Below are 25739 nucleotides of genomic sequence, written 5' to 3' on the forward strand. Positions count from 1 at the left end.
CCCGCTCTGTCCCCGCTCTCCCGCTACTACCTACGAGCTGTCCCCGCTCTCCCGCTACAACCTACGAGCTGTCCGCGCTCTCCCGCTACAACCTACGAGCTGTCCGCGCTCTCCCGCTACAACCTACGAGCTGTCCGCGCTCTCCCGCTACAACCTACGAGCTGTCCGCGCTCACCCGCTACAACCTACGAGCTGTCCACGCTCTCCCGCTACAACCTACGAGCTGTCCCCGCTCTCCCGCTACAACCTACGAGCTGTCCCCGCTCTCCCGCTACAACCTACAAGCTGTCCCCGCCTTCCCGCTACAACCTACGAGCTGTCCCCGCTCTCCCGCTACAACCTACGAGCTGTTCCCGCTACAACCTACGAGCTGTCCCCGCTCTCCTGCAACAACCTACGAGCTGTCCCCACGCTCCTGCAACAACCTACGAGCTGTCCCCACTCTCCCTGAACAACCTACAAGCTGTCCCAGTGTGCACACAGTATCATACGAGCCTTCCTAACTCTTACACTGTTTAAGACTAACTAAAGAATAGCCACATCCACTCCGAGCTTTCCAACTAATCTTGAAAGCACCCTACACCTAAAGCCTGCTATTATAATGTCATCTAACCTCCTCACACCCAACATGACTGGGCAGAAGTATCACAATCTGTAAAATGTTTAACATGTATTTGTTGAGGGTTAGGAGATCATTATTTCATGTAGGAGAGACATAGCTGAGCAGTTCAAGCTTCAGAGCTCTTTTGGGGATGTCGCTGGGTTTGACTACTTGGCATATGATTAGATCTACCTCACAAGGGCTTTGGCATGTCAAAAGGTGATGGAATACAGTCCAATTGCTTTTCCTATTAGACACATTATTGGTAACAGTGGTTGCATGTTCTTTGTTCCGCGCATTTTAACTAAGTTTTTCTTGGCTATAAGAGGTTTGAGAGCAGCAGTTTTCAGAATAAAAACTAGCCCCGTTAGATATTTCGATAAAATCGTGGCCATGCATTTTCCTTCTTTTCGTAAAGCATGACTTGCTGCCCAGTGGTATCATGCTATTTGTAACACCTTGAGGTTTTTAACCAACCTTGTGTCGCATTCTAGGACTTGTAGTGTCACTGTTAACGGCACACGCTATGATCATACAGTTCCAAGCAAACAAAATGCCGCTGGCCTAAACCCAGATCAGGCCGGTGTGCTGTACATGGCATGGTGTTTTAATGAAAGAATTTTCTATTGTAATGACAATTGTTCTAGTCTAAATATAGCACTTTACTGCGCTATGTAAGAACGTTATACAAATATAATATGGGTTGAGAGTGCCCCTTTGAGCAGCAGTGCCACCCACAAACATTAGGCAAAGCTTAGATATCATCAGCCCAACCAATTAGTTCTCTTCCACTGTATGTGGTGACCATTCCAATTCACAATTGAGGATTGAACATTTTGGGCTTTCCATGACTTCCCTCATGGAACATCCCAATCTCATCAGCTAGCCTTATGCCACCAGTTGGTGACCTCTTCAGCTGGCATTATGCCATCAGTTCCTGGCTTTTTATCCAAGAGTGTTTTTTTGCTAGTCTTGTTGGGACAGATGTATAATCGAAAAGTGGGATTACTAGTCCTATTATACAATGTGATGTTGGCTGACACTCAGACCTTGATAGTGCTTTATTCGTATGTTTGTCCATTTTCAAATGCATTAAATTATAGGTGTGATTTATATTTTTACCCAAATTAATGGCACTCAGTTTATTGACCTTGAAAGGGAGAAAGACAGAGTTGGCCACTTAAGGATTGTTCTCAGGACCTGCAAATTGACCAGTGAGTTGTCCTATTGGCAACTCTGCAAACATGATGTTTCAGAACTACATACTCCACAGACCCCAAGGATATTACTTGTAGACCGACAAAGTGTGGCCATACTGAAGGTATCCGGTATATTAAATTATCACGAATGCTGCAGTTATGACCTACTATGAGGTACTGTTTGAAGCATACCGCATTACGTCTTTTTTCCCTCGCATAAAGTGCACACTCAAATTTGATTTCGATTTTTTTTTAAGGGTGTGTAGAATATTTTGGGGGACAAAAGGTCTGTAGCAAAGGATCAGGCATGGCATGTTTAGAAGATTTTCGGCATTGCTGCTTACTCATGGAGGACAATATTTTAACAAATACAACTCAAGGCTGCTCCTAGTTTTTTCTTCCTAAAAACTAGTTACTTGTGACTGGTCTTGAGGGCCGAAGGGAGTTTTTAAGTAAGTTAGAAATTTTGCATTTTCACTATGAATATTCATGAGACAAATTGCATAAACTCCACCTGAACGCATGGATATTAGCATATTGGACTGTCAGCAAGTTGCAAGGCCTAAAATGTAAGATTAATTTAGTGAAAGCAAACCAGATTTGCAAAGGCAGCAAGAACCAATTGGGGATCCAAGGTCAGCAGCTGAAATGCCTGAACCAAACCCGTCTGCCAAGTATAAATTCTCACACATAATACATCAGTCAATACATGAGTTGTCCCTTTTATAAGCACTCCCAGTATTTGTTTATTAGGGAGCCGATAAACAGGGACATAGTAATCTACTCTAGGTCAGGTTGTTTGGTCAAGTGATATTATCGTGATACAATTCTCCTGCGTTCAAACACCAACACTACTAAGTTAAACATACAATAATGCCATTTTAACATTCCTTGTGCCTTTGAGGAGCCAGAGTGATTATTATGATATTAAGATAGGGTACCAGTGGCTTGTTCAGTCACAAAGTGACAAGATCTTTACAGACCCTTCTAAGTCGGATCTTGCGAGGTCTTCTTTGCCTGTTTATCATTGCTCAAAGTAGTGGATGTCAGCCTGAGAACTATTCTCTCTTCTGTGAAGCCTAATTTTTGTTTGCTTTTTGATCTTTTGAGTACAGAATCCACCAAATTTCTTGCGCGCTTCAGCCCTGGCAGAGCACGTCAAGCCTGTGGTGGTCATACCCAACGAGGCCCATGAGCCCCCCGAAGACGAGGAGCCGGAGAGTTTGATTGAGATCAGCACGGTGCAGCCGGTGGAACAGCCGGTGAGTGGGGAATGTAAACATTCATCTAGTCTTGATTTCATAGCATGCACCTATGCTCCACATCATACACAGCTGATGGACAGATCTGAGATCTCACGTATTAAAAATGTATGGGTTTATTTTTGATGATAATTTAGGTGACACATGACCAGTGTGTTGCGCCTCGGTACAAAGTAGTTACTGTCCTGTACATACAAATCTCCAAAGTAAACCTGAAGATGTGCACATTTTTAGCAAAAACTTTGGTGGCAGTCACAACCTAGATTGAAGTCGTGCAGTGGCTGAAAGGGAAGTCCAAGGATAGATAGATGAGGAATGTTACAGGCCCATTGGTGCATCTCTCAGGCCCTTATAAAGCTCTGTATAAGTGGAGTCATCGGTCCAAGCATTCATCCGTCTTAACCCCTCTTAGCTTGAGTTAAGGTCCATGTTTCAAAGTTTGCCTCCTTGTTGGGAGTGCATGTTTCTGTTTGTAGAGAATTTTGTTTCAGATTTTAGGTGCTGGGTTGTGGTATTTTGTGGAAAAAGGTGAGAGATAATTGCGTTTGTCCCCCAGTTGATGTTGGTGGATGTAAGAAGGGACTTAAAATGTCATTGTTTTTACCAGGAACTATATGGATGTGATGTGGTTTGTTTTTCAGAGACTTAAACAAGCTATGACATTTCTAAATTATCTTTTCTTGTGGTTAGTGAAATCTAGTCTGTTGAGAACCAGGGCTCTGGCTGAACACGGCCTGGTACGCTAAGCTTGTCTTGATTGTCTCTAAGGCGTTCATAATGCTGGTAGTTACCTTGCCTCATCAGGAGGGTGGAGGAGCGATTTGGTTAGGTTGGATGTACCGGTGTAATCAAAATCTTTATTTTTGATCCAGTCAATCGTAAGATTTTTTTGTTGGTTCGGTGTTACCTGGATAACAAGGTGAGACGTTCCGAAATTGCTCCTTGGTGATGAGAGCACAGAGATCCGTTCTCCATTGTCTAATGGGTCTTGATGTAGGAGTAAATCTGAAAAATAAACCTTAATTTCTATTCTTTAGACCAGAAATGCCAACAAGTATCTTTATCAAGCACTTTGAGTTGTTTTCAATGATGATTCTACAACAGTATTTGTTCATCCTAAAGTTGGCGGCCAGGCTCACAACGAAAGCCGTGATTGTAGGCACAACTTTAAAGATAAAATGCTCCCACCAGGGATTCATCATTATTCTGTTGGGAATACAATAAGGCACTGTGTAGTTCCTAAAAGTGACCTCCTGCTGCTGATGAATTATACCACAGACCAATCTTGTAGGTAAAGACTACTTTCAGCCGATATTTGAGTAAAGAAGAGCCATGCTTTTAATTTTCTACGGAATTTCAAGTGAGGATTAATTCTGGATATCCTAGTGGGTGGTAATCCATAGTATAACACATTGCACTTTAAATCATCATGGCAGTGTCATGATTTTGAGCACTTTAACGCACAGACACCTGAAAGTCTGCCACTTGGTAACCAACCTGTATCATAAGGCAAGTTCTACATTAAGTAATTCCTTGATTTATTAAATGTGTACTTGGTGTGAGTGTGTATAGTTGCCGATAGTCACATAGGCTGTGGTATGATGCCATGGTCGCCTCCCTCTTTGCATAGGGCATCTCAGCCCTTGCAACAGGCAGTCTCTTAAAAAGTTACAGACTACGTTAACCATCTGTTTTACAGATTCGATAACTTTATTTTTGTTTTGCACTTGGAACAATGCAAGAAAGCCATTGGTTTGGTTTGGGTCTACTCATCGCATATTTATTTTATTTTTTACATCTGATTGGGGTTGTTCCTTATGCAACTTATAACCACTAATGTACGTATGTAAAACCTCATTAAAATATCAAGCTCTTCTTAGAACTTTGGTGGCGTGAAGAGAATGTTGTATGAGCGACCTTCCTTTCAAATTAATTAATCCGAACTAGTTCCAACATGCACTCCAAGGATATTAATTAACACAGACAGTAAAAGTACCCGGGCTACTTTCCACTCTTCAAGGTGGAACCTGACAGCTGTATTTTAGGGACCTCTGGTATTAGCTTTCATGAACACAGCAACTCCCCTGAGGGATTTCTGGAAAAACACAAGATGGTTCATTTCAAGTTCTAGAAAAAATCCTCCTTCATTCTATGTAGGTAGTGTAGTGCCATGAAGTCCATTTAACAGACATGGCCTTTCCTTGTTTGTAGCCGTCGGATCTCTCTGCCTGTCTTCTGGAGGCTTTGATTTCCACCCCCTCCTCCCCGGTCTCGGTACACCTTGTTCTTTTCTTGTCCCTTAAGTTAATGGGGGCTGTGGAGTTGTTTACAACACTGCTAACTCGCCCTTGTAGCACAAAGGACTGCGTGTTCCTGATAATGAGGTTTCTTACCACACGGCGGGTTAAATAAATGCACGTGCACTTAGCAGGGCATTTCCATCAGATACTCTGCCTGTGAATGTAAGTGCTCAACGTAATGTTTGTTTCTTTTGAGAGTTTAAATAAAATGCATTTAGTCACTTACTATGCGTGCAAGTGTCAGAATTTTAAGAAAAAACAGGAATAAATAGTCCCGCGTGGAGCCGCTTCCTTAATGAAATGCACTGTGTTGAAAGATTGTGGCCCGTGAACCAACAATGTAATGAATATTTGCCCAGCCACATTATCTTGCACATTGTTTTGATAAAATCCAGTTTTCGTTTTTGCATTAACCCTGGGCTGTGCATAAACTTCACTTTACTTTTTATTCAACAGTCTTGTTTTTTGTTTGTCTCTCGTTCTTTTCACGGTATTTGTTTTTGTCTTCTTGCTTATTGTTTTTATGCCATCAATATAATTTTTTTCCTTTTTACTTTCGGTAGCCGTTATTTAAATGTGCGCCCCTCTTCTTTGATTTCTGTGTACTTTTGGTTTTTCATATCCTCTGTAAGTGCGTTTGATTACCCGAAACCATATAGATTCAGAAAAAAGATACTTAAAATAAACAACAAAACTAAAGCACAACATCCGTACTCATGAGTGACACAAAACACTTCAACAAACTGCAAAATTGAAGAACAGCAACAAAAATAAACAGAAGGCAATGGTTTGCAAAACGAATTTGCACACCTTTCACCATAATGAAATGTTAAAGGCTATTCATGAAGTAACAATTTCTGGCCTAACACATTTAGTGTTAGTTATTTGTTTAGTAGTGTTTCTGACTGCCATCTGCTGGAGCAGGTTGGTGTTGCACTTATTAGTGTATTATTAAAATCTGCACAGGGTTTGGAGCCATATCTTTCTTTCCCTGATATCCAGTGTAAGGAACAGATAAGTGGTGGCAGCTGGCTTGATTTAGGTTAAAACTGTAAAATCCGTATTTGTAAGGCGCAAACTACTCACCCTTACGGGTCTCAAGGCGCTGGGGGTCGTCGTGGAAATTAAGTGAGCTATTGCCCAGAGTCACATGGTGCTGAGCTGAGCTGCCGCCAGAGCCGGGGATCGAACCGGTCTCCGAAGTCAGCTGCCTTGGCCGCTGCACCGCGCCTCTCCACAGCTTCATTTGTTACATCACCTCATAGCCTCCCCGAGTGGCTGGTCCAGTTCAGGCACCTTAGGGCCCTGAGGCTGCGACAATGTCTCCACAGGATACCCTACATTTTGTACTTTTGTGTCAATATTTTAGTGTTCCCAGGAAGCGTTTCCTTCTCCCAGTTTTGAAAGCTATGGACTTTGCCCAAGCTCACCCGGCGCGTGCTTATCTGCAGCTACTGCCGGATGTGCGCACTCTATCTGCGGTTTCAAGCTTCTTGCGTGTCGCTGTAAGAGCTAGGCGCTCTAGGCTGGATTCATTTTGTTGTGTTTCCTGTGCTTGATTTGTTGTCTATATTTTAATGTCGTTTTCCATGTAACTTTTTTAAAAATTGATATATGAATGTGTTTATGGTCTTACGTTCTTTTATGATTTTATTCACAATCGAATAAAGATTTTCATTGATTGAATGCACACTTTATTAATTCTCACTACATAATCACAGTGTGAGGTGTGTTAAAAATAAAACACAACACGTCGGGAAGCCTAATGGGGGTAACTAGAGTTTAATGCAAAATTGCAGGTAGCCAAGCAAAAATGTTTGTTATTTAAATTTATGTCTAGGCGCAACAGCTACCCGCAAGAGTTTCCCGGCGCCCGAAGGAAGCAACAACAGAAAAGTAGAGAAGCTTACTGATTAAAAAGCCAGGTTTTTAAGGATTTGCGAAAGTGTGACATTCATCTGAGTACAAAGAGACAGCGGAAGAGCGTTCCCTAGAACAAGGCCCAAATATGAAAAGGAACGCCCACCCATGCGGGATAGTCTGATCCTTGGCACCTGAAATTTAGCCTGAGTAGTGGATCTGAGAGTACGGGAAGGTAAATAAAGATGGACCAAATTTTGCACATACATAGGAGCCGTGCCGTGCTTAATTCTGAACTTTATACTTGATCCGATTCTCAACCAATGAAGATCTCTCAAAGAAGCGGAAGTAGAAGCAGTTCTCTGGGTACGGCAGAGCAATCTGGCCGCTGAGTTTTGTACTCTGTGAAGCTTTCGGATAACATTTTTATTGGCTCCCAGATAGAGGATGTTAACGTAGTCCAGCCTAGATGTAATAAGAGCCTGGACTACGGTTCTCCGAGTAGGGCTGGGGAGCATCCACACCATTTTTCTCAGCCACTTTAGAATGGTGAATAATGTTGCAGCAACCTTCATGGCTTGATGACGCATAGATAATGAGTCATCAATAATAAAGCCAAGGTTGCAAACATGATGAGAAGGCTGAGGTACTGCACCCATTTCTGTGGGCCAATGTTGAGGACCTCCGTTTTTCCACCATTCAGCTTGAGAAAATTGGCATGCATCCAAGATGTCACTTTGCTCAACCCAGAGCGAAGAGCAGAAGGCTCTGAGTTTTTTCCTGCAGAAAGTGAAAAAATGATCTGAGTGTCATTGGCGTATGAAAATAATGACAACCCAGCTTCTTCAACAACTGTTGCCAGGGGTCTAACATATATGTTAAACAAAAAAGAACTAAGAATAGACCCCTGGGGGACTCCATATGGCGATGAATGAGTCTTGGAATTAGCTGCAGAAGAGAAGACCTGAAATGTACGGTCAGTAAGAAAAGTTGTTAACCAGCTAAGAGCAGGACCACTAACCCCTATAGATTGTAGAGCCTTTATCAGGACAGCATGGGACACCGCATCAAAGGCTGCACTTAAATCCAATAAGGCAAGTGCGACCGTATTGCCTGCATCCAAATTTTGGCACAGCATTTCACTTACGCCGAGAAGAGCCGTCTCCGTAGAATAACCGGTTCAAAAACCGGATTGAGAGGAATGTAAAATTTTGTTCTTTTCAATGAACTGAGACAGTTGACCGTTAATGTCTCTCCAAGATTTCGAAAATACAGGAATCCAGGAAATTGGCAGATAGTTAGATGACATCGTATGGTCGGCGTTGGCCTTTTTCATTAAAGGAATAACCATTGCATGCTTCCATTCCAGAGGAACCAAAGATTCCTTTAAGGAAGTATTTAGGAGTTCCATAAATAATGATTGTATGCATTGACAGGTCAAACTGCTGCAGCACAGAAATAGGAAGGGAGTCGCAAGGAGAACCAGAATTGATGCGGCCCAGATGCGATTTAAGGGACGGCCTATCCAGTAATGTCCAATTCTCAATTTTATTGATGGTATTCATATCAGACAAATCTTTATCAACATATGACAAAGTAAAATGAGTAGGGATTGACGGTATTGACGTGGGGGATGGTGACAAATTCTCAGTCAGAGTGGAGTATATTGCTTCAACTTTGTGAGTAAAGAATTGAGCAAGATCTTCACATTGTGTTTCATTCAGATTGGGGGGAATGGGCTCAGAAGTGGCACCTGATAGTTCTTTTACCATTTTAAACAATGTTATAGCGCAATTTTTGACATCGGATAGTATTGAGGAAACATATTTAGCACACGTGGCTCTGCAGAGAGAATGACATTCCCTTTTAACGTGCAGGTAAGAAATTTTGGCTTTGGAAGCATAGGCCCTTCTCCACCGTCTTTCCATATTTTTACATTTGGTTTTCTGAGCTTTTAACAAGTCGGAGAACCACGGGGCTGGAGGGCGGTGGTTATTAATCCTCTTACAAGAGGCAGGCAAGCAAATGTCTAGTTTTAAAAATCCACTTTTCAAATGTTACTAAGTCAATATCAAGATTATTTTTTAAAAATAGGGACAGTGTGACTAAGAAGTTTGTTAAAAATGTCTATATCCAGCTTTTTCCAATTCCTTGTTAGTTTTGAAATACCGCAAGGCGCCACATGTGCGTTTTCAGTAGTTAATTTAAAATCAACCAAAAAATGATCGAACCAGCACAAGGGAATTGCTGTAGAACAAGCAATATTGGATAAATTAGAAAATATAAGATCCAATAGGTGGCCATCTTTGTGCCTAGGTCCAGAGTTATGAAGTACAATGTTGATAGCTGCTAAATCTGAGATAAGAATGTTACTAATAGTACAAGCAGGATCCTCCAGATGGAGATTGAGGTCCACTAGTATTGAAAAATTCACCGATCTGAGCAAATGAGGAGAAACCAGATCAGGGAAGTTTGTGACCCAGGCACCGGCAGGCCCAGGGGGTCTATAAACCAATATCCCTGAAAAAGTGAAGTGTGGGGTTAGTCAGCTTAAACAGTGCAGCTTTGCAGTCAATGACCTGCAAGTCCTCAAACTTGCAGCTATATGCATTTTTATAAATTATGGCAATCCCCCCCCCCCCCACCTCTTTTATCCTCCCTGTCCTTCCTGACTATCACATAGTTAGGGGGCAGAGCGGCAGCTATATCTGGACCACAGCTATTGTTTAACCATGTCTCTGTAAGGAAAATAGCGTCCGGTTGTTTGTCCATTAATAGATCAAGAACATCAGCCTGATGTTTAGGAAGTGAGCGACAGTTAATATTAAAAAAGAGAAATTCCTTAATGGATGGTAAGTTATCTTTCAGTTGCGAGTTAGTGAGTTGTTTAATGGAAGTAGAGGATGTTGGAACATTAGATTCCTCGCATAGTCCTAAGTGCACTGTTAGTTTACAACTCAAACAGGAATTGGCCTCCTTCTCAAGAATAAGAAGCATGCAACCAGAGTATGGATTAATACGGTAATCCAACAGTTGTTTGGGGGAATAAGTTAAACTATCCCTATTTATTGAAGCAGGGGTCTTGACCCGTGATGATTTTATAGAGCCCCCTGTAGCGGAAATGATGGAAGGGAGGTGGAGATGCTTCCAGCTACTGAGAGCGGTAAAATGCGGCAAGGGTATTAAGTACTGCTGGGCCGGTATCAAGAAAGCAGGTGAGTGCAAGTATGCCTCATTAGAAGTCACATACGAGTGTGAGGACTATGTTAAAAATACTTAAAAAGCAAGCAGAACAGCTATAACAAAAATACAGAGGCAAATCGGCAATTCAGCGCGTTGTTGTCATCCCCTTAAGATCAAAGACCATTTTAATTTCAACCAACCAGGGATCTCACCAAAAACAGTCTGTTGGAGCAAAGACCTACAACATGTAAATTGACCTTGCGTATATGTTTCTCTCCATACAAGTAAGTGCGTGGAACCATGTGACAGAAACTTGTTGTTCCTTCAAAAACCTATCAATTGTTCAGGTGTCCGGATCTTCCCCTTTAGGAAGCGCAGGGAGGCCTTGAATGAAAGCGGTCAGTCATACTCACAATACTACCTCCATTAACATGATGTCCATCTTGCCAGCATTATTATCTATACATTAAGGGTCAGAATGATCTACAGAGAACCAGAGCCTTCTGTAGCAAATCAGCGTTAGGAAGAGAGTGCGAAGACTCAGGCTTTCTTGTGCACATGAATATAACTCCGCTCGACTCAAAGTGAAAAGTTCTCACTTGGAATACTGTGCTGCTTATAAAATATATAAAACAATATCTCACCAGGAAACTCTTCTTTATTTAGGTTTTAGGTTTTATAGGTTTTATTACTAGAGTGTTTACACGTTGATTAATCTTTTGTATTTGTCACTTATTGTAGGTTGTGGAAGAGGTATTCGTCCAAAATTTTGGCCCACCCAATGGCTTCGTTAAGGACGACCGGTAAGTAAAATCACTGAACTTGCTAAGAATAGGAACCGACTGTTCCTCAAGATACTGGTGATTCATGTATCCCTTTCTACTTTCAGGGACTTTCAAATAGAGAACCTGAAGAGTGAAATAGATAGGCTTCGTACGGAGCTTGAAAAAATTAAATTGGAGGTAAATTTTTCATGTTTTAGAAGATGCCTGCATGTTTGATAATCAAGGGCTTGTGTTGAGGCTTGGAAAATATGTATCGTAGGATCAAGCATATACAAGGCTTAATTGGTTTGTGAGAAGTCGAATGGTGGCCAGTGGTGCTCCAAAAACTAGTCCCCTTGTTTCTGGACTCTCAAATGTATTGGTGGAAAGATGCAAGACCAGACTTCAAGTGAGACCGACGTGGTCATAACTCACAACTACAAGATAGAAGACACCGCAGAAGGAGTACGTGGATAATGTGTACACATTTCTACACAAGAAAACCCACACTAGGGATTAAGGAAATACATTCTAGATAAGGGGGTTAAACGGATCTCCGGTTCAGACAGCCCCATTAACCCTGGTAATAAACACACAGCTACAGTTGAGGCTGGAGTCACCAAGTCTCTATAGCCCATAACAGAGAGCCTAATTACGAGTTTGGCAGTCCATCAAGCCGTCAAACTCGTGGTTGAGATGCTGTGGCGATCGGGGAATGCCGCACCGGTGGTCCGACTGCCTTAATACAACTGAGGCGGCCGGACCGCCATAGGACCATTGCAATCGCAAGGGATCTGCGATCCCTGGCGGTGGCACGACAGGCAGAGGCTACAATATGTTTGGCAGTGCCGCTGCGGCAACTGTCCAAGCATATTTGTGGTTTCCTTGCTGCCACAGTTTTCATGGTGGTGAGGTCGCCATGAAAACTGTGGCAGTCAGGAAATCTAAGGGGCCATGCAGGGCCTCAGGGCCATGGGATGCATGCAGGGGGGCACATGGATGCCCCCCTGTCTGCATGCACCCCTTTCCTGCATGGCATGGACATCATGGTGTATGCCAGGCAGGAACGAGCTTTGGCACTCCCATTGCTGCCATTTTAACAGGCACCACTGTGGGAACGGCAAAGGAATGCCCACCGGGCCACAACTTAGCTCCTAATCTGGCGGGCGACCAGCTTGTGAGGTTTAGCAGTATGGGAGCAGGGCGGTGTTGTGGCGGCCAGCTCCCACAACCCCAAACTCATAATCGTGTCTAGAATCTTGTCAAGACAACCCATGGATAGTCATGAGACAGTAGACCATGCTAAGAGTGGACTTTGTGCTACATAGAGCAGCATAACATATGGTGCCATAAAGATTAATTTTCGAAATAATCATGGTTACAAGTTTTACAACTGGGTGATTTAGAAGTCCTGTTACTTATCTGCACCCTTGGGACTTGATTGCAGACATAAAGTAATACGCTCTTACCCTTTTAAAAGGGTCTGTGTAGCTGGGAAAGGGTCCTACAGATATTTGGAAATCCTTTGTGATGTTCTAATTTCCAGGGCCCATGAGTAGATAATGATTCAGGAATACAATATTCCCTTGCAAGGAATCCCATTGACTTTAATTTGATCCGTTCCTGCCACAGGCACTCGGCCCAGCCATACAAGTTTTGTAGCATTTTTATAGGCGCAAGTGGGGTAATGCTGGGTGGTAGGAATCTTGTGGATTCCTGAAGATTCTGGAAGTTTCCATCACAGAAATGTAGGGCTAATGCGTGATTTCAGGCGAAGTCAATGGCGTAGTATAGGCCTAGTGGTGTGGGGGGGCCTGAGCTCCAGGGGACCCCCTCAACATAGTACCCTGGCATGAGAGCTCCTGACTGACTCCGAAGGGGGGGGATCTCCTTGTAGTTTGCAGGGGGACCTTCTCAAGTTTTGTTACACCACTGGGCAAAGTTTGAGGTTTTCAGGGTGTTGTGGGTAAGAAAACCTTGTGGGATTCGTGCAAGGCACATCATCTTGGAATCCCTGTTTGTCTAGTTTTCAAAAATGGCTGTGGTTGGTAAGTTTCCATGGGTTGGGGCAGAGCACAGCCCTAAATCTCGCAGCTTATCCTATTGCTGATGTCACCACGTAGCACTATGAGGCCATTTGTGTCAAGGTTTCTTGCCTAACCCACACAAGTGAGGTGCTATTTTTATCAGGAGACTTGAGGGAATTCTGTGTGGTATGAAATATTTGTCTCCCCGCAGATTCCAGAAGCTTTTCCCACAGAAATGTGAGGAAAATGTGTGTTTTTAGTCAAACTTTGAGTTTTGCAGCGCATTGTGGGTAAGAAAATGTTGTTGATGTATGCAATCATATCACTCCGTACTCCCTCAGATGTTTAGTTTTCAGAACTGTCTGGGTATTTTAGGTTTTTCCAGGTGGCAGCCTACCCAAGCCCAAAAAGTGCAGCCATCCACCATTTCAAGCATAACAATATTGGGAATTAGCCACACTTTCCTGGTCCATATGTAAAAACAACACCCAAAAGATTCAAATGTCCTCTTGTTTGCCATTGGGATGAGAGGCCTTAGCCTGCACGGGAGCAGAACAGATGTTGAGGTTTTAGAGGTGAAGGTGGGGCCCGATGTTTGGATGGGCAAGAACAACCCCATAATTTTATTTAAAAAAATATATATATTCCTGCCATACATGGGCTTTCTGCCGCCCTCGTGCAAATTGAGGGCACACCACCTGTCTGCTGCTCATGGAGGTGGGGCGGTAACCAGTTTGTCCCCTTCTGGGTGGGATGTGGCCAGTGCCAGAGTGCAACACCCGCTCCACTTTCTTTTGCCCCACAGGTAAAATCCTTGATGTCAGGTGGATTTTCAACAACCTCCTCCCTCCCTTCCCCCGTACAAGGGTGGGCAGCCTCCCTCATTGAGGCATGGCTCCTATCTGCTCTAAAGGGGGGACAGAAAGACACTATTGACCCCACTGGGGCAGGGGTATATATCGATGCCATGGTAAGCCGCCCCATCCTTTTTTGTTTTGCGGCCATTTTGAAATCCTGTCTAGTGGGTTTCTGCCCCCCAGGAGGGGGATGGCAGATTGGGGGTGAAGACCCTATCCACCGCCCATGAGGGGCAGAAAGGCAAGTTACCTAGTATCTAATGCGTTCTCTGTTTCTCTGATTGAGGCAGAAAGAGTGTTGCCCTACTTAGTTGGGGCGGGGCATAGCAATGCCCATACTTGGTATCTCACCTCCGCACCCCTGTATTTACAACAACAAAAATCCCTGGTGTTTAGTGGACTTTTTGGCCACCCTCCCCTGCGGGGCAGATCAGGGTAATTACCCCATCTACCCCCTCCCCGGTGAGGCAGAAAGATTGTTGCCCCACTTAGTTAGGGTGGCTGCCTAGTCATGCCCATGCCATGGAGCCCTCACCCCTATATTTGAAAAAAAAAAAAGGTTTTCCTGACATCTAGTGGGGAAGTGCTCATGCCATTACTGGGCAGCTCCACCTCCCCTATATTAAGATTAGCTTAAAAAAATCCCTTTTATTTAGTGAGCGTTCTGCCTTCCCTTCAAGGTGCAAATTGGGCTAATTTTCCCCATATGCTCCACAGGGGGGCAGAAAGACTGAAATAATACATTTCCCCTTAGGAGAGCACAAGCTCTTGCCCCACGGGCGCTTCCCCATTCCTGGTGGCTTGTGGATGGATCCCTCCATGAGGATCGCTCTCCTTTGGCGATACCCAACCAGGGATCCACTGGGCAAAGATACCATTGAAAAGGGGGGATTCTGCCCTTTTCAACAATACCTCTTCAATGAGAATTAGTGTTTGGGGTGGGGGCCGAGATATGCCCCAGAGCACGGTTTCAGTAAAAGTAAAATGAGCCCATCGGCTCGTTTTACTTTCACTTTTACTGCATTGACGTCAGCTCGCCGTGCGTGCTGATGGTCATTGCAGTAAACAAAAAAAATCAGGCTGCTCTTCCTGAGCAGCCTGATAGGAAAAAAAATGAGACTTCCTCTTGTGCAGAGCACCAGAGGGGCCTTTATGACCTGCTCCAGTATTGGCCAATGGCCGACACCTGAACTGGGGAGGGAGTGCGGCCGCACTAAAGTGGTTAATTTTGTCCAGTCCTTGTATCTGCACTATGGTGGCTTCTTTGTCCAGTACTCCATTGCTCTCTAGCTAGGATTGTACTACATACATATACACACATACATGCATGGATTGGTACAACCTTCAGTTTGAACAGTCTGCTCAAAGAACAAAGTGTTGAATGTGGATGAACTACACATCTACTAAATGCTGCAAGGGAGAAGCTAGTTCAGGATAATGTTGCCTGCTTTAGCATCTGCCCTTTGAAAACCAAGTGCTAGAAAGAGGATTTCTTTTTCTCTTCCACTAACTAAAAGCATATCTCTAGCCCCTATATTGTCATCAGAATGAGAAGAGGCTGTGATTGATTCTCCTAAGACACTCATCCAACAAATGTCCGTAGATATTCCTAAGAGTGGGCTTAATGGTCTCCAAAGATTTCGACCCAAGAATGTTATCACATTAAATATGACATTTAAACGTGATAGAAACAGAATGGAGAATACATCAGTGTATGTATCTTATCAATGCTAAGGTAACTGGTATTTTCTCTATCAATAGCAAATCAGTTGTTAAAAGTAAGTGGCTACTTAAATATGGTTGTGCCAAAACCCACTTATGTAACTGTTCTCTCAAGGCATACATTTTCATTTAATCAGAAAAAGTTCTGAAATTTAAGCATCTTACATTCCCTCTCACATTTCACAACTGTAAGATTATTTACGGAAAAACCCAGATGTTTGCCTGTAAATCAAAACATTTCTAGATTTTCAGGCGTGTTCCTGCTATCCCATGACAATTCCTGAGGATTGCTTTCAGATAGTCCAATTGCTGCAGAAATGCTTGTTTGCAATTTGTTATTTATTATCTGTGGTCAAATTCAATTTTCTTGCACTCCATCCCATTTTTATACCTAAGCCACATTTGTTATACAAGCAAATTCTTGTGTGCAAGTGGGTAGAAAAAATATTGGCAATGTTTGTGAATACTCAAAAGAATATGACTTTGTGGTACTCGCCGTCTTCCCACTCACCTCCCAGTGCTACTCCATGAAATACAACTATTAACCCCATTTTGCAGTGGTAAAAATCCCCAAATCACGGGTCTGTGACTCAAGAGATGAGAGTTTTACCAATAAGTTCAACGTTTTGTAAGTGCTATTAAGTGGTTGTATGATAGAGCCACGCATTGCTAAACCACGCATGTCTCTACCAAGCAGCCCAAACCAGAAATGAGTGTTAAACACACATTTCTTTACCACGCAATTTCAAGGTAAAGGCATGAATGGTAAAGGTGTATGCGGCTAAGTTCGCCACTACTCCGACACCCCTACCTACACCCTAAGCTGCATACCCCCTACCTGCCCCAGTTCTGAGGCCCAAAACCTTCCCCACCCCTGCCCATCATAGCCCTGTCCCTAAACCTACCCCAACCCCTTACAATGCCCTTAGGCCTAAAACCCTAACCTATAATTTAAAAAACGACCCCCTTTTAGCCCTAAAAACTGCCCTGCCCGCCCCTAATCCCTAACAACAATCCCAATTACACATTTCCCTCCCATGTCCTGAGGCCTAAAACCCTGCCCATTTTTATATACACTATCCTGAACCCCCCACCCCCTGCACTGTCCCTAAAACTACCTCGACTCTGATGGCGAGAGATTACCAGTTTAGGATATTTCTAAGTACCATACTCACCTGGGCCCATAATCTTACACACCTTTTTTTTTTTTTAAACACTTTATTGAGGCAGATGTTGCAAACCACAATTTCATATGAAGAAAACAATGCCATGTTACAGAGTCTGTACGTAAGAATGTCAAGTAGCTTAATCCGCAAAGTGATGAGTACGTAAGACAGACATCTGGGTTGCACCATGCAACATGAAAATTGTTACAGTAGAAAACATTTTCTAATAAAGCAACTTAAACACAAATTACACAGTACCAATAGGTCAGAAAACAAAGAAAGAATAAAAAAAGGACAACAAAATGAGAAGTAGAGTGCAAGACTAGTACAGTAAAGCTATCAGTATCACATTAAGTGGCATCCTAGCCAATGACCACATCACCATAAACGTATACCCGGAACCTTTCCACCCAGGAAGGAGTTGGACCAGCAACATGAGTTCGTATAGTGCCGAGTCGTCGGAAAGAGCTGAAAGGTGAGCTGCGTGAGCGTGGAGGGGACATACCCCTGCATAGGCCCGAAGACCCCTAGTATTGGGAACAGCATCGGGTCCCCGCCCAGCAGGCCCCGTCTCCACACCAAGAGGGTAGTGGCCAACAGTCGCAGAGGCACAGCCAGTGTGGAAGTGTGGAATGCGGGACCCAAGGTCTAACCCACTCCGGTCGGATTGTAGGGATGCAGGGACTGGGAGGGAGCCTCTAGCGTTTTCCGTGAAATGTATTGGCGGTACGGACCCCAGATGTCTGTAGGGCGGGAGGAGGCCGGGGGTTGGTCATAATACTCCACACTATTTACATTGCAGAATGCCACGCTCCTAAGCCAAGTGGCAACTGAGGGAGCGCGTTTCGAGCACCATAGCAGCGCGATCTCTCTCTTGGCCAGAAGGAAGCATATAGACGCCAATTTGCGGAGCGTGCGGGGGAATTTGGACATATATCCCATCAGGGCAATTTCTGGAAGGACCGATAGGGGCAGACCCAAGATCGCACCCAGTGTGTCGTGTATTTCAACCCAATAAGAGTGCAGCTTCGGGCAAGTCCAGGCAAGATGAGCGAAGTCGGCCTGGGGCGCATTACATTTAGGACAAGTATGGGGACGACTCGGGTCGATTCTGTGAGCCAGCGCGGGGGTGTGATACAGCCTACGAAGGAATTTAAAATGTATAAGTTTGTGCCTGCTGTTCATAGAAACTTCCCCGGTCATGGCACAACATGCGCCCCACTGGTCGTCAGTTATCTGGATGCCCAGGTCCAGTTCCCAGGCAGCTCGCACCGCCTCGTCTGACACTGGAAGGGAGGACAGGCAGAGTTTGTAGAGTTTGGACACAACGTGGGCCCCATAGGAGGTCTGGATGATGTATGTGAGAGCCAGAGTGTCTGTGGGCGGCAACGGGAAAGTGGGGAATGTAGCCCGCAACAGTGCCCTCAGTCTTGCAAACACAAACGTGTCCATAAAAGTGCGGTCGGTGAAGCAGGGGTCTTCGGAAATAGAAAGAGCGTGGCCGTCAGGGAATAAGTCACCCACAGTGTGCAGTTGGTACTTAGCAAGTGTTCGACTAATCAGTGTCTCGCCCGTAATGGGGAGCCAATGTGGGCCGGGAAGTGGGAGGGCTGGGGAGTATAGTATGTCTACGCGCAGCAAGCGTCTGAGTTTGTCCCAAGCCCAAGTCGTAGTAGTGAGAGGGAGTATGTCGTGAGGGTCGCGGGGGAGGCCTTTGGGCAGCACGGCATCCAGCGACACAGGGAGCGCTGCGTCTGCTTCAGGTTTTAAATGTTGAATCCTGGCATCCGGGTGGTACCAGGGGTGGGAGTAAGAGCATTGGGCCACCAGGTAGTATATGTGGAAGTCCGGCACCCCAAATCCGCCCCTCTCGTAAGGCAGTGTCAGCGTGCTCCAGGCGAGGCGAGGGCGTTTCCCCCCCCAAACCAGTCTGAGTAGGGCTGTGCGCAATTGGGTGAAAAAAACCTGCTTTAAAGGGATGGGGATGTTATTGAACAGATATAAAAAACGGGGCAGAACCACCATCTTTACTATTGCTATGCGCCCAGCCATCGACAACGGAAGGCGGAGCCAGCGATCAGTGTTGTCTTCTAAAAAATCAAGGGCATGGCCATAGTTCAGGCGGATAATGGACGTAGTATCTAAGTGGATATGTATCCCTAAGTATTTGACCGAGTCCTCGCACCACTCCAGCGGGTGGGAGCAAGGCCATCTCGCCGTGGCGTTGGTGAGAGGGAACAGCTGCGATTTGTGCCAATTAACCTTTAGACCAGAATAATCCCCAAATCGCGTAATTTCCGAAAGCAAAGGTTGCAGGTTGGACTCAGGGGTACGGACATAGAGAACCATGTCATCTGCGTAGAGTGACACCAGCAGAGGCCCAGTGCGGAACTGGAGCCCCCTGTGCAGATGCTCCTCTTGAAAGTGACGGACCAGGGGGTCCATGGCCAGTATAAAAAGTAAGGGGGACAGGGGGCATCCCTGTCGCGTACCCCTGGATAGAGAAAACCTATCGGTGACGGTGCCATTAAGGCGAATGCGAGCCGCGGGAGCTGTGTACAGCAATTCAACAGTCGCCACAAACATTGCAGGCATGCCCATCCTACGCATAACATCTAGAAAAAAAAGGCCACTCCAGAGTGTCAAAAGCTTTCTCGGTGTCCAGAAAGACCGCAGCAGCCGGGACGTCAGGGTCAATTCTATGCAGAACCGAGAAAAGAGTGCGAAGGTTAAGGGAAGTGGATCTCTGAGGGACGAAGCCAGACTGTACCGGCGAAATAATAGAGTTCACCAGCAGCGCAAGCCGCAACGCGAGCACTTTGGCCAGGATTTTATAATCCAAGTTCAGGAGGGACAGCGGGCGATAAGAGCTGCAAACCGTTGGGTCGCGGCCCGGCTTGGGTAACAGTACTATAACCGCCTCACGGAGCGTGGGAGGGAGAATACCGGACTCCAAAGATTCGGCGCATACCTCAACCAGAATGGGCACCAATTCCTCTTTGTACGTCTGATAGAAATCGGCCGTAAAGCCATCCAGGCCCGGCGCTGAAGACCCCTTCAGGGAGTCTATCGCTTCCTCTATCAACTCGGGTGTGATGGGATGTGCCAAGAAATCCTGCATATACCTCTCCAAGATGACCATAGCTATTTCATCAATATAGGGACCCGGGTCACGGTGTTCGTCGGAAAGGGCAGATTTGTAAAGGCGTTTGTAGTAGGTCAGGAATGTATTGCATATGGCAGGAGTAGTGTAGTGCAGCATGCCATCGTCATCAGTTATTTGTGTAATGTACGCAGCTTGTCGAGGTGGGCGCAGCAATTGGGCCAATAGTTTGCCAGGTCTGTCTCCCTCACCGTATTGGCGCGCTGTGTGATACTTGCCCAGATACTTCAGCTCTCTGTCCGCCTCTTCCCTGAACTGCAAAAGGAGCTCAATGCGTTTCGCCTCGTTAACAGGGGAGGGATCAGCAAGAATTTGGGATTCGATGGCCAACAGGTCAGCCTCTAAGCGGGTCAGGGAAGTTCGTATTTCACGCAGCGCACCGACATGTTTGGTAATGCAGACTCCCCTTATAGTAGCCTTGAACCCCTCCCACAGAGTGGCCCATGTGGCCACCGAGCCAGTGTTGAGGTCGAAGTAGTCCTCGATCGCAGAGCGGATCCCCTCAGTGAAAACTGGATCCGCAAGTGCGCGCCCAGGGAATCGCCACTGCCGTTCGTACCCACCCAACCTTGGGATCGCAAGCGCCAGTACCACAGGAGAATGGTCAGAGAGTGTGCGCGGTAGGGTGCGGAGATCAGTGACCCAGCCCGCCAGGCCCGGAGAAAGGAGCCAGTAGTCTATCCTGGTGCTCGTGTTGTGGAAGCCGGAGTGGTGCGTGAAGGAAGGGGAGGCAGCGTGACGCATCGCCTCTATGTCCTGAAGTGAAAAGTGGGAGCAAATATCAGCCATCACAGCGCGGGATAGCGGTTTGCGGTCAGGGGAGATGGATGTGCAATCCCTGCCTGGGTTCATCAGCAAATTAAAATCTCCCCCCCTCACCAGCAGGTCAATGTCAGCGTGTAGCAGAGATAGGTGCAACTCCTCAAGATGGGCCGTAGAGTCTACATTAGGACCATATACCCCCACAATTGCAATCTTATAGCCAAAGAGCACCCCCTGGAGAATCGCATATCGCCCCTCCCCATCCACCTTGCTACCCGTCAAAACAAAAGGTATACGTTTGTGCACCAAGACCGCCACACCCCGTGCATATCGACTAAAGCACGAAAACACTCTATGGGCACCCCAACCCCGCGCAAAGGAAGGTGTGTCAGACTTAGCCATATGCGTCTCCTGCAAAACAAGCACATCAACATTATGTCTCGTTGCATACTGTAAAACCAGTTTCCGCTTCCGGGTGGAATTCAAGCCTCGGACATTCCATGTCATTAAAGTTAAACTAGAAGGGCCAGTCTGTAATCCTATCCGGGCCATAGAGTCAAATCAAGAATCGTGGGCGTGAAGAGGCCATTTAGCAAACCTTTGTCTTGCGTCTCACAATCAGATACCAAAAACAGGAAAAAACAAGGAAAAAACAAAACCCCCCCTCCCAACCCACCACCCAGCCTCCCAGCACCCCACGAGAGGCAGAACCCCATTAGTTGCAAATCAGTAATTCAGAACAATAAATGCGAAATGGGGAAAACATGCGAAATCAGCTGCATATTGCGATCTAGCAAAACCAAGAAAAGGAAACAAAACAGTACGGCACGCGCCATGGGGGGAGGCAACGCAAACCCCCGAGCGGGCAACCCAACGGAACGGTGGGAAAGTCAAGGACGAATGTTAGTAGAAGAACTGGAAGTCATCCCTGCAAAGAAGAAGAATGCAACAGAACTAGAGCGATAGGGGCATTCAGCCTTGTCCAGCGTCAGTAAATAAATCTTCGCTCGCCTGTGTGTCATGAATTACAAGAGAAGTGGATCTGGAGCCCGCGGCTGACCCAGGCCCCTTTTTGTACGAGTGGCAGAAGTCCTGAGCCTCAGCTGGAGAGTCAAAGATACGGAACCGGCCAAGGGCCTCCACTTTCAGCCGGGCCGGGTAGAGCATACTGTACTTGAGGCCCAGGTTTCGGAGCGCTACTTTGACGCAGGTGTATTTCCTCCGAGCCTCCTGCACCATAACAGTATAGTCAGGAAAAAAGGACCGTTTGCTCCCTTGCCACCTCACCTCACCCATCTCACGTGCCGCCCGAAGCGCGGCGTCGCGGTCACGAAAGTTCATTATTCTGGCAATGATGGGTCGGGGCAGCTGACCAGAACGTGGTTTGGGTCCCAGGGACCTGTGTGCTCTTTCCACAACAAAACCAGCCGTAAAGGTGTCTTTGCCAAACAGTTCAAGAAGTAGGTTCTCCACGAAGGTGTCAAATCGGCCAGTGGTAGTCTCTGCCACGCCAAGGATCCTGATGTTATTCCTCCGGCTGCGCGCCTCCAAATCCTCGTTCTTAATGGCGACATCCTTCAAAATCTTTTCCACCCTCTCCAGGCGTTTCAAAGCTTTGGAAGACCCATCCTCCAGGTCGGATATTCTAGACTCCGCAAGATCCAGGCGCCGATCGTGGGCTTGCACCGTAGAGTTGATGGCAGAGAGTTTCTGCTCCAGACTGTCGAACCTAGTATTTCCCCCATCATGGCGGCCATCATTGTCGCAGCGTCACCGGTAACCAGTGCCACAGAGGCTCCCGATGTAGCACCCGGAGGGAGGTCAGCAGCCGGGGGAGGAGGCTTGTCGAACTGTAGAGTTCTCTGAGCAGGGTCCTTCTTCCCACCATTGTGGAGGATGGCTGACGAGGTCGCAGACGCTGCGACAATGGCGGGGAGCAGGGATCAATTGTAGCGCAGGCCAAGCAACAGACCACCAAGGTCAGGAATCGCTGGGCAGCACGACGGGCAAGTGGCCAGCCCGCAGCCAGAGGAGCAGAAGCAGGGGAGACCAGGCAGTGGCAGGCAGCGCTATAGGAAGCTCCGGTGGGCAGGCGGGAGCCACCCCCGTCGTAGTGCAGCAGGTAAGGCCTTATGACCGCAAGGTAGGGCGGCACCTCGCCCAGACTCTCAGCGGGGCTGTAACGTGGACTCGGGAGCGCCCCCAAACCGTCCAACAGGCACACAGCTCACCCCACCCCCGCCCCCCCCTCGCGCCCGCAGCAAGTCCCCCAGCTCCGCCCGAGCCCAAAATCTAGTCCCCGGCTCCCGGGCCCCAACAGGCCCACGGCCGCAGCCGCACCCAAGAGCCCGGAAAAAACGGGGAAAGAGCGGGAGCGAGCGGAAGCAGCGAGGCAATGCGCGAGGCAGTGAAGGGCAGGAGAAGAGGGACTAAGCCGCGGCCGCGATCGGCCGAGCGGCACTCACCCGGAGCACCAGCGTCGCAGGTAAAATGGCGCCGAGGTCCGGAGTACTCAGCTTCCCTCCGCCGCGTCTGAAGCGATCAGCCGTCCCCACAGCTCAACAATCTTTCGCGGGCCGCCAGTGATCATCCGGAGGCTGGACACGGCCGGCAGTAGCAGCGGGGATGCAGTTTACATTCCTTTTTCATCCATTTCAGGCGCCCGCCCGGAGGAGCCTCACAGCGATGCGGCCATTACGGTTGCCGCCGTGGCCACGCCCCCCTCTTACACACCTTTAAACTGGTAATCTATTTCTCCTGCCTATCAGTATTTTAATTTTCTTATTATGATATGTACCTGTACATCATAATTTACCAAAATCTTTGCCACGTTTTATTCTTCTAATTCTTTAAATCTGATGAATCAAAAGGAGTTAGAATAATAGGTATAAAACAGGGGCGTAACACAGGCCCCCGCAGCCCACGCGGTGCGGGGGGGCCCCTAGCTCCAAGGGGCCCCCTCGGCACTGCACTCTGGCTGGAGAGCTCCTGATTGAGCCCGGAGGGGGCCCCACTAAGTACCGTGCAGGGAGGCCCCCTCACTTTTCGTTACGCCAGTGGTATAAAACAACTGTTACCTCTCTCGTGGAATAACCACAGACTCTGGAAAATTTTAAACACTTTATCTATGCAATATTTTGTGAGCCAAGTACCAGAACAATGCAACCAAAGACTTTTCAAGTAGAAAAATGACGATCAAAGTAAAAATATTTAGAGACTTAGCAAGTTTATTTTTTGACATTGGTACCTGGGAAGGGTGAGAAAGGGAAACGGCACAAGGCCATACCACACAGATTATATTTACCTAGAATGGTGCAAGGACCAACCCCTGGCCAAGGGCTGGAAAGGAAGGGCTCTACTAATCAGAAGCCAAAAGGTCAGGACAGGTAACCTCCGCTAAGTGCAACGCCAGCGTCACACCCCTCTCTGCAGCTACTCTCGTTCCCCTTCTGTAGGGGACAGTCTTCTCCCCCAGCAGTCTCCTGATACTTCTTTCGGAGTGCTCGACTAGCGCTCTGAAGTCTACCGCATCCACGATCTCCTTCAGCATACGTTGGGTCAGTGACACATCTGTGACAAGTCGGACAATCTAACTGACTAAGCCTACCTTAGTTATACCATTTTCCAGGGCATATACCACCCCCCAATGTTGCGAACTTGTGTATTCCCTTCATTTGATTGGTCAAAAGACGGGGAGGTCATCACACCATACCAGTATGAAGTCATTTTCCCTTATTTTAATTAAGCTAAATTCCCGCCCATAATTGTATTTTCCCATGTCTTTTATTCCACCCAGCAACATTATTTTCATTTAATATACAATTTTAATAAAATGTAAGTTCTTCTTCCTTTCTCCGGATCATAGGGTTATGTTCCCAGGCGTATCGCTGGTAAAGTGAGACTTGGAAGGGGTTCAATGACATAGCTTCAAGGTTTTCAGTTTTTGAGTGCGCACGTGCACCAGTTCAAGATGGAGTTTTACAGCTCCCTTCAGGCCCACATACGAGCTATTAATAAAGTCAAAGAAAGACACGTTAAAATACAGAAATAAATGAATGCACTGTATACCACTTATTTCTACGTTAACCCCGTTATTTTATTTTAACTATAGCTTTAATAATTAAGCAGAACACAAGAGGTTTAGTTTAAGCATGAGCATATGCATTAGTATGTGAAACTTGAAGCTGCCATCTTAGGCACTATTGCGCAACTGCAAAGAATTCCCACGGAAAGCAAAAGTACTTCACACTACGTAGATGTAGTAGACGCATGCGCAGAAAGGTTCTCACGTGTTTTGGACGGCCATTTTAGGACACTCTGGTTACTGTTTAGTAAAGCACATATGAAAGCTTCCCCTAGATACTGCAATGTCGTGTGGTGCAATTGTTAGTACTTACAAAACATGTTGGTTAATTTGTTACATGTTATTTCGAGAGGATTGACTCCAAGCAAGTCTCTTTACATATGAAACCTTGCTCCATCAACTCCCCCCACTGCCCTTAGGCCTAACAGCCTATCCCCTAATTTAAAAATCTACCCTCAACCCACCCAGCCATGAAAGCTACCCAACCCCTTCCCAGCCCTGAAAACTACCCAACACCCCCCAGCCCTGAAAACGACCCCAACCCCCTCAGCCTTGAAAGCTACCCCAACCCTGAAAACTACCCTCAAACCCATAAAATTACCCCCACCTCCCCAAACCCTGGCCCCGCCACACTTACCAAGTCTTCTGCTTCCTTGTCCGAGGTCTTCCTGCTTCCGAGTTTTGCCGAGCTGCTGCCAGCAGTTAGACCGCACACTGCCTTAACCACCCATATGCCTGGTTAAGGCAAGTGTGGTAGTGCTTGTGTAGTCGGAAAACACATGACTGAGG

General features: G+C 46.4%; 1 protein-coding gene across 1 annotated transcript in view; it reads left to right on the forward strand.

The window, feature by feature from the left end:
* Window positions 1-25739, forward strand: part of HIP1R (huntingtin interacting protein 1 related) — a 482407-nt gene that overhangs the window by 242931 nt on the left and 213737 nt on the right. Inside the window, exons 11-13 of the mRNA XM_078667577.1 lie at window positions 2916-3062; window positions 11147-11208; window positions 11295-11367. Coding sequence (XP_078523703.1) covers window positions 2916-3062; window positions 11147-11208; window positions 11295-11367 — 282 coding nt within the window. The remainder of the gene's footprint in view (window positions 1-2915; window positions 3063-11146; window positions 11209-11294; window positions 11368-25739) is intronic.

This window comes from Lissotriton helveticus, chromosome 11 (assembly GCF_964261635.1).
Source record: "Lissotriton helveticus chromosome 11, aLisHel1.1, whole genome shotgun sequence".
Taxonomy (NCBI): domain Eukaryota; kingdom Metazoa; phylum Chordata; class Amphibia; order Caudata; family Salamandridae; genus Lissotriton; species Lissotriton helveticus.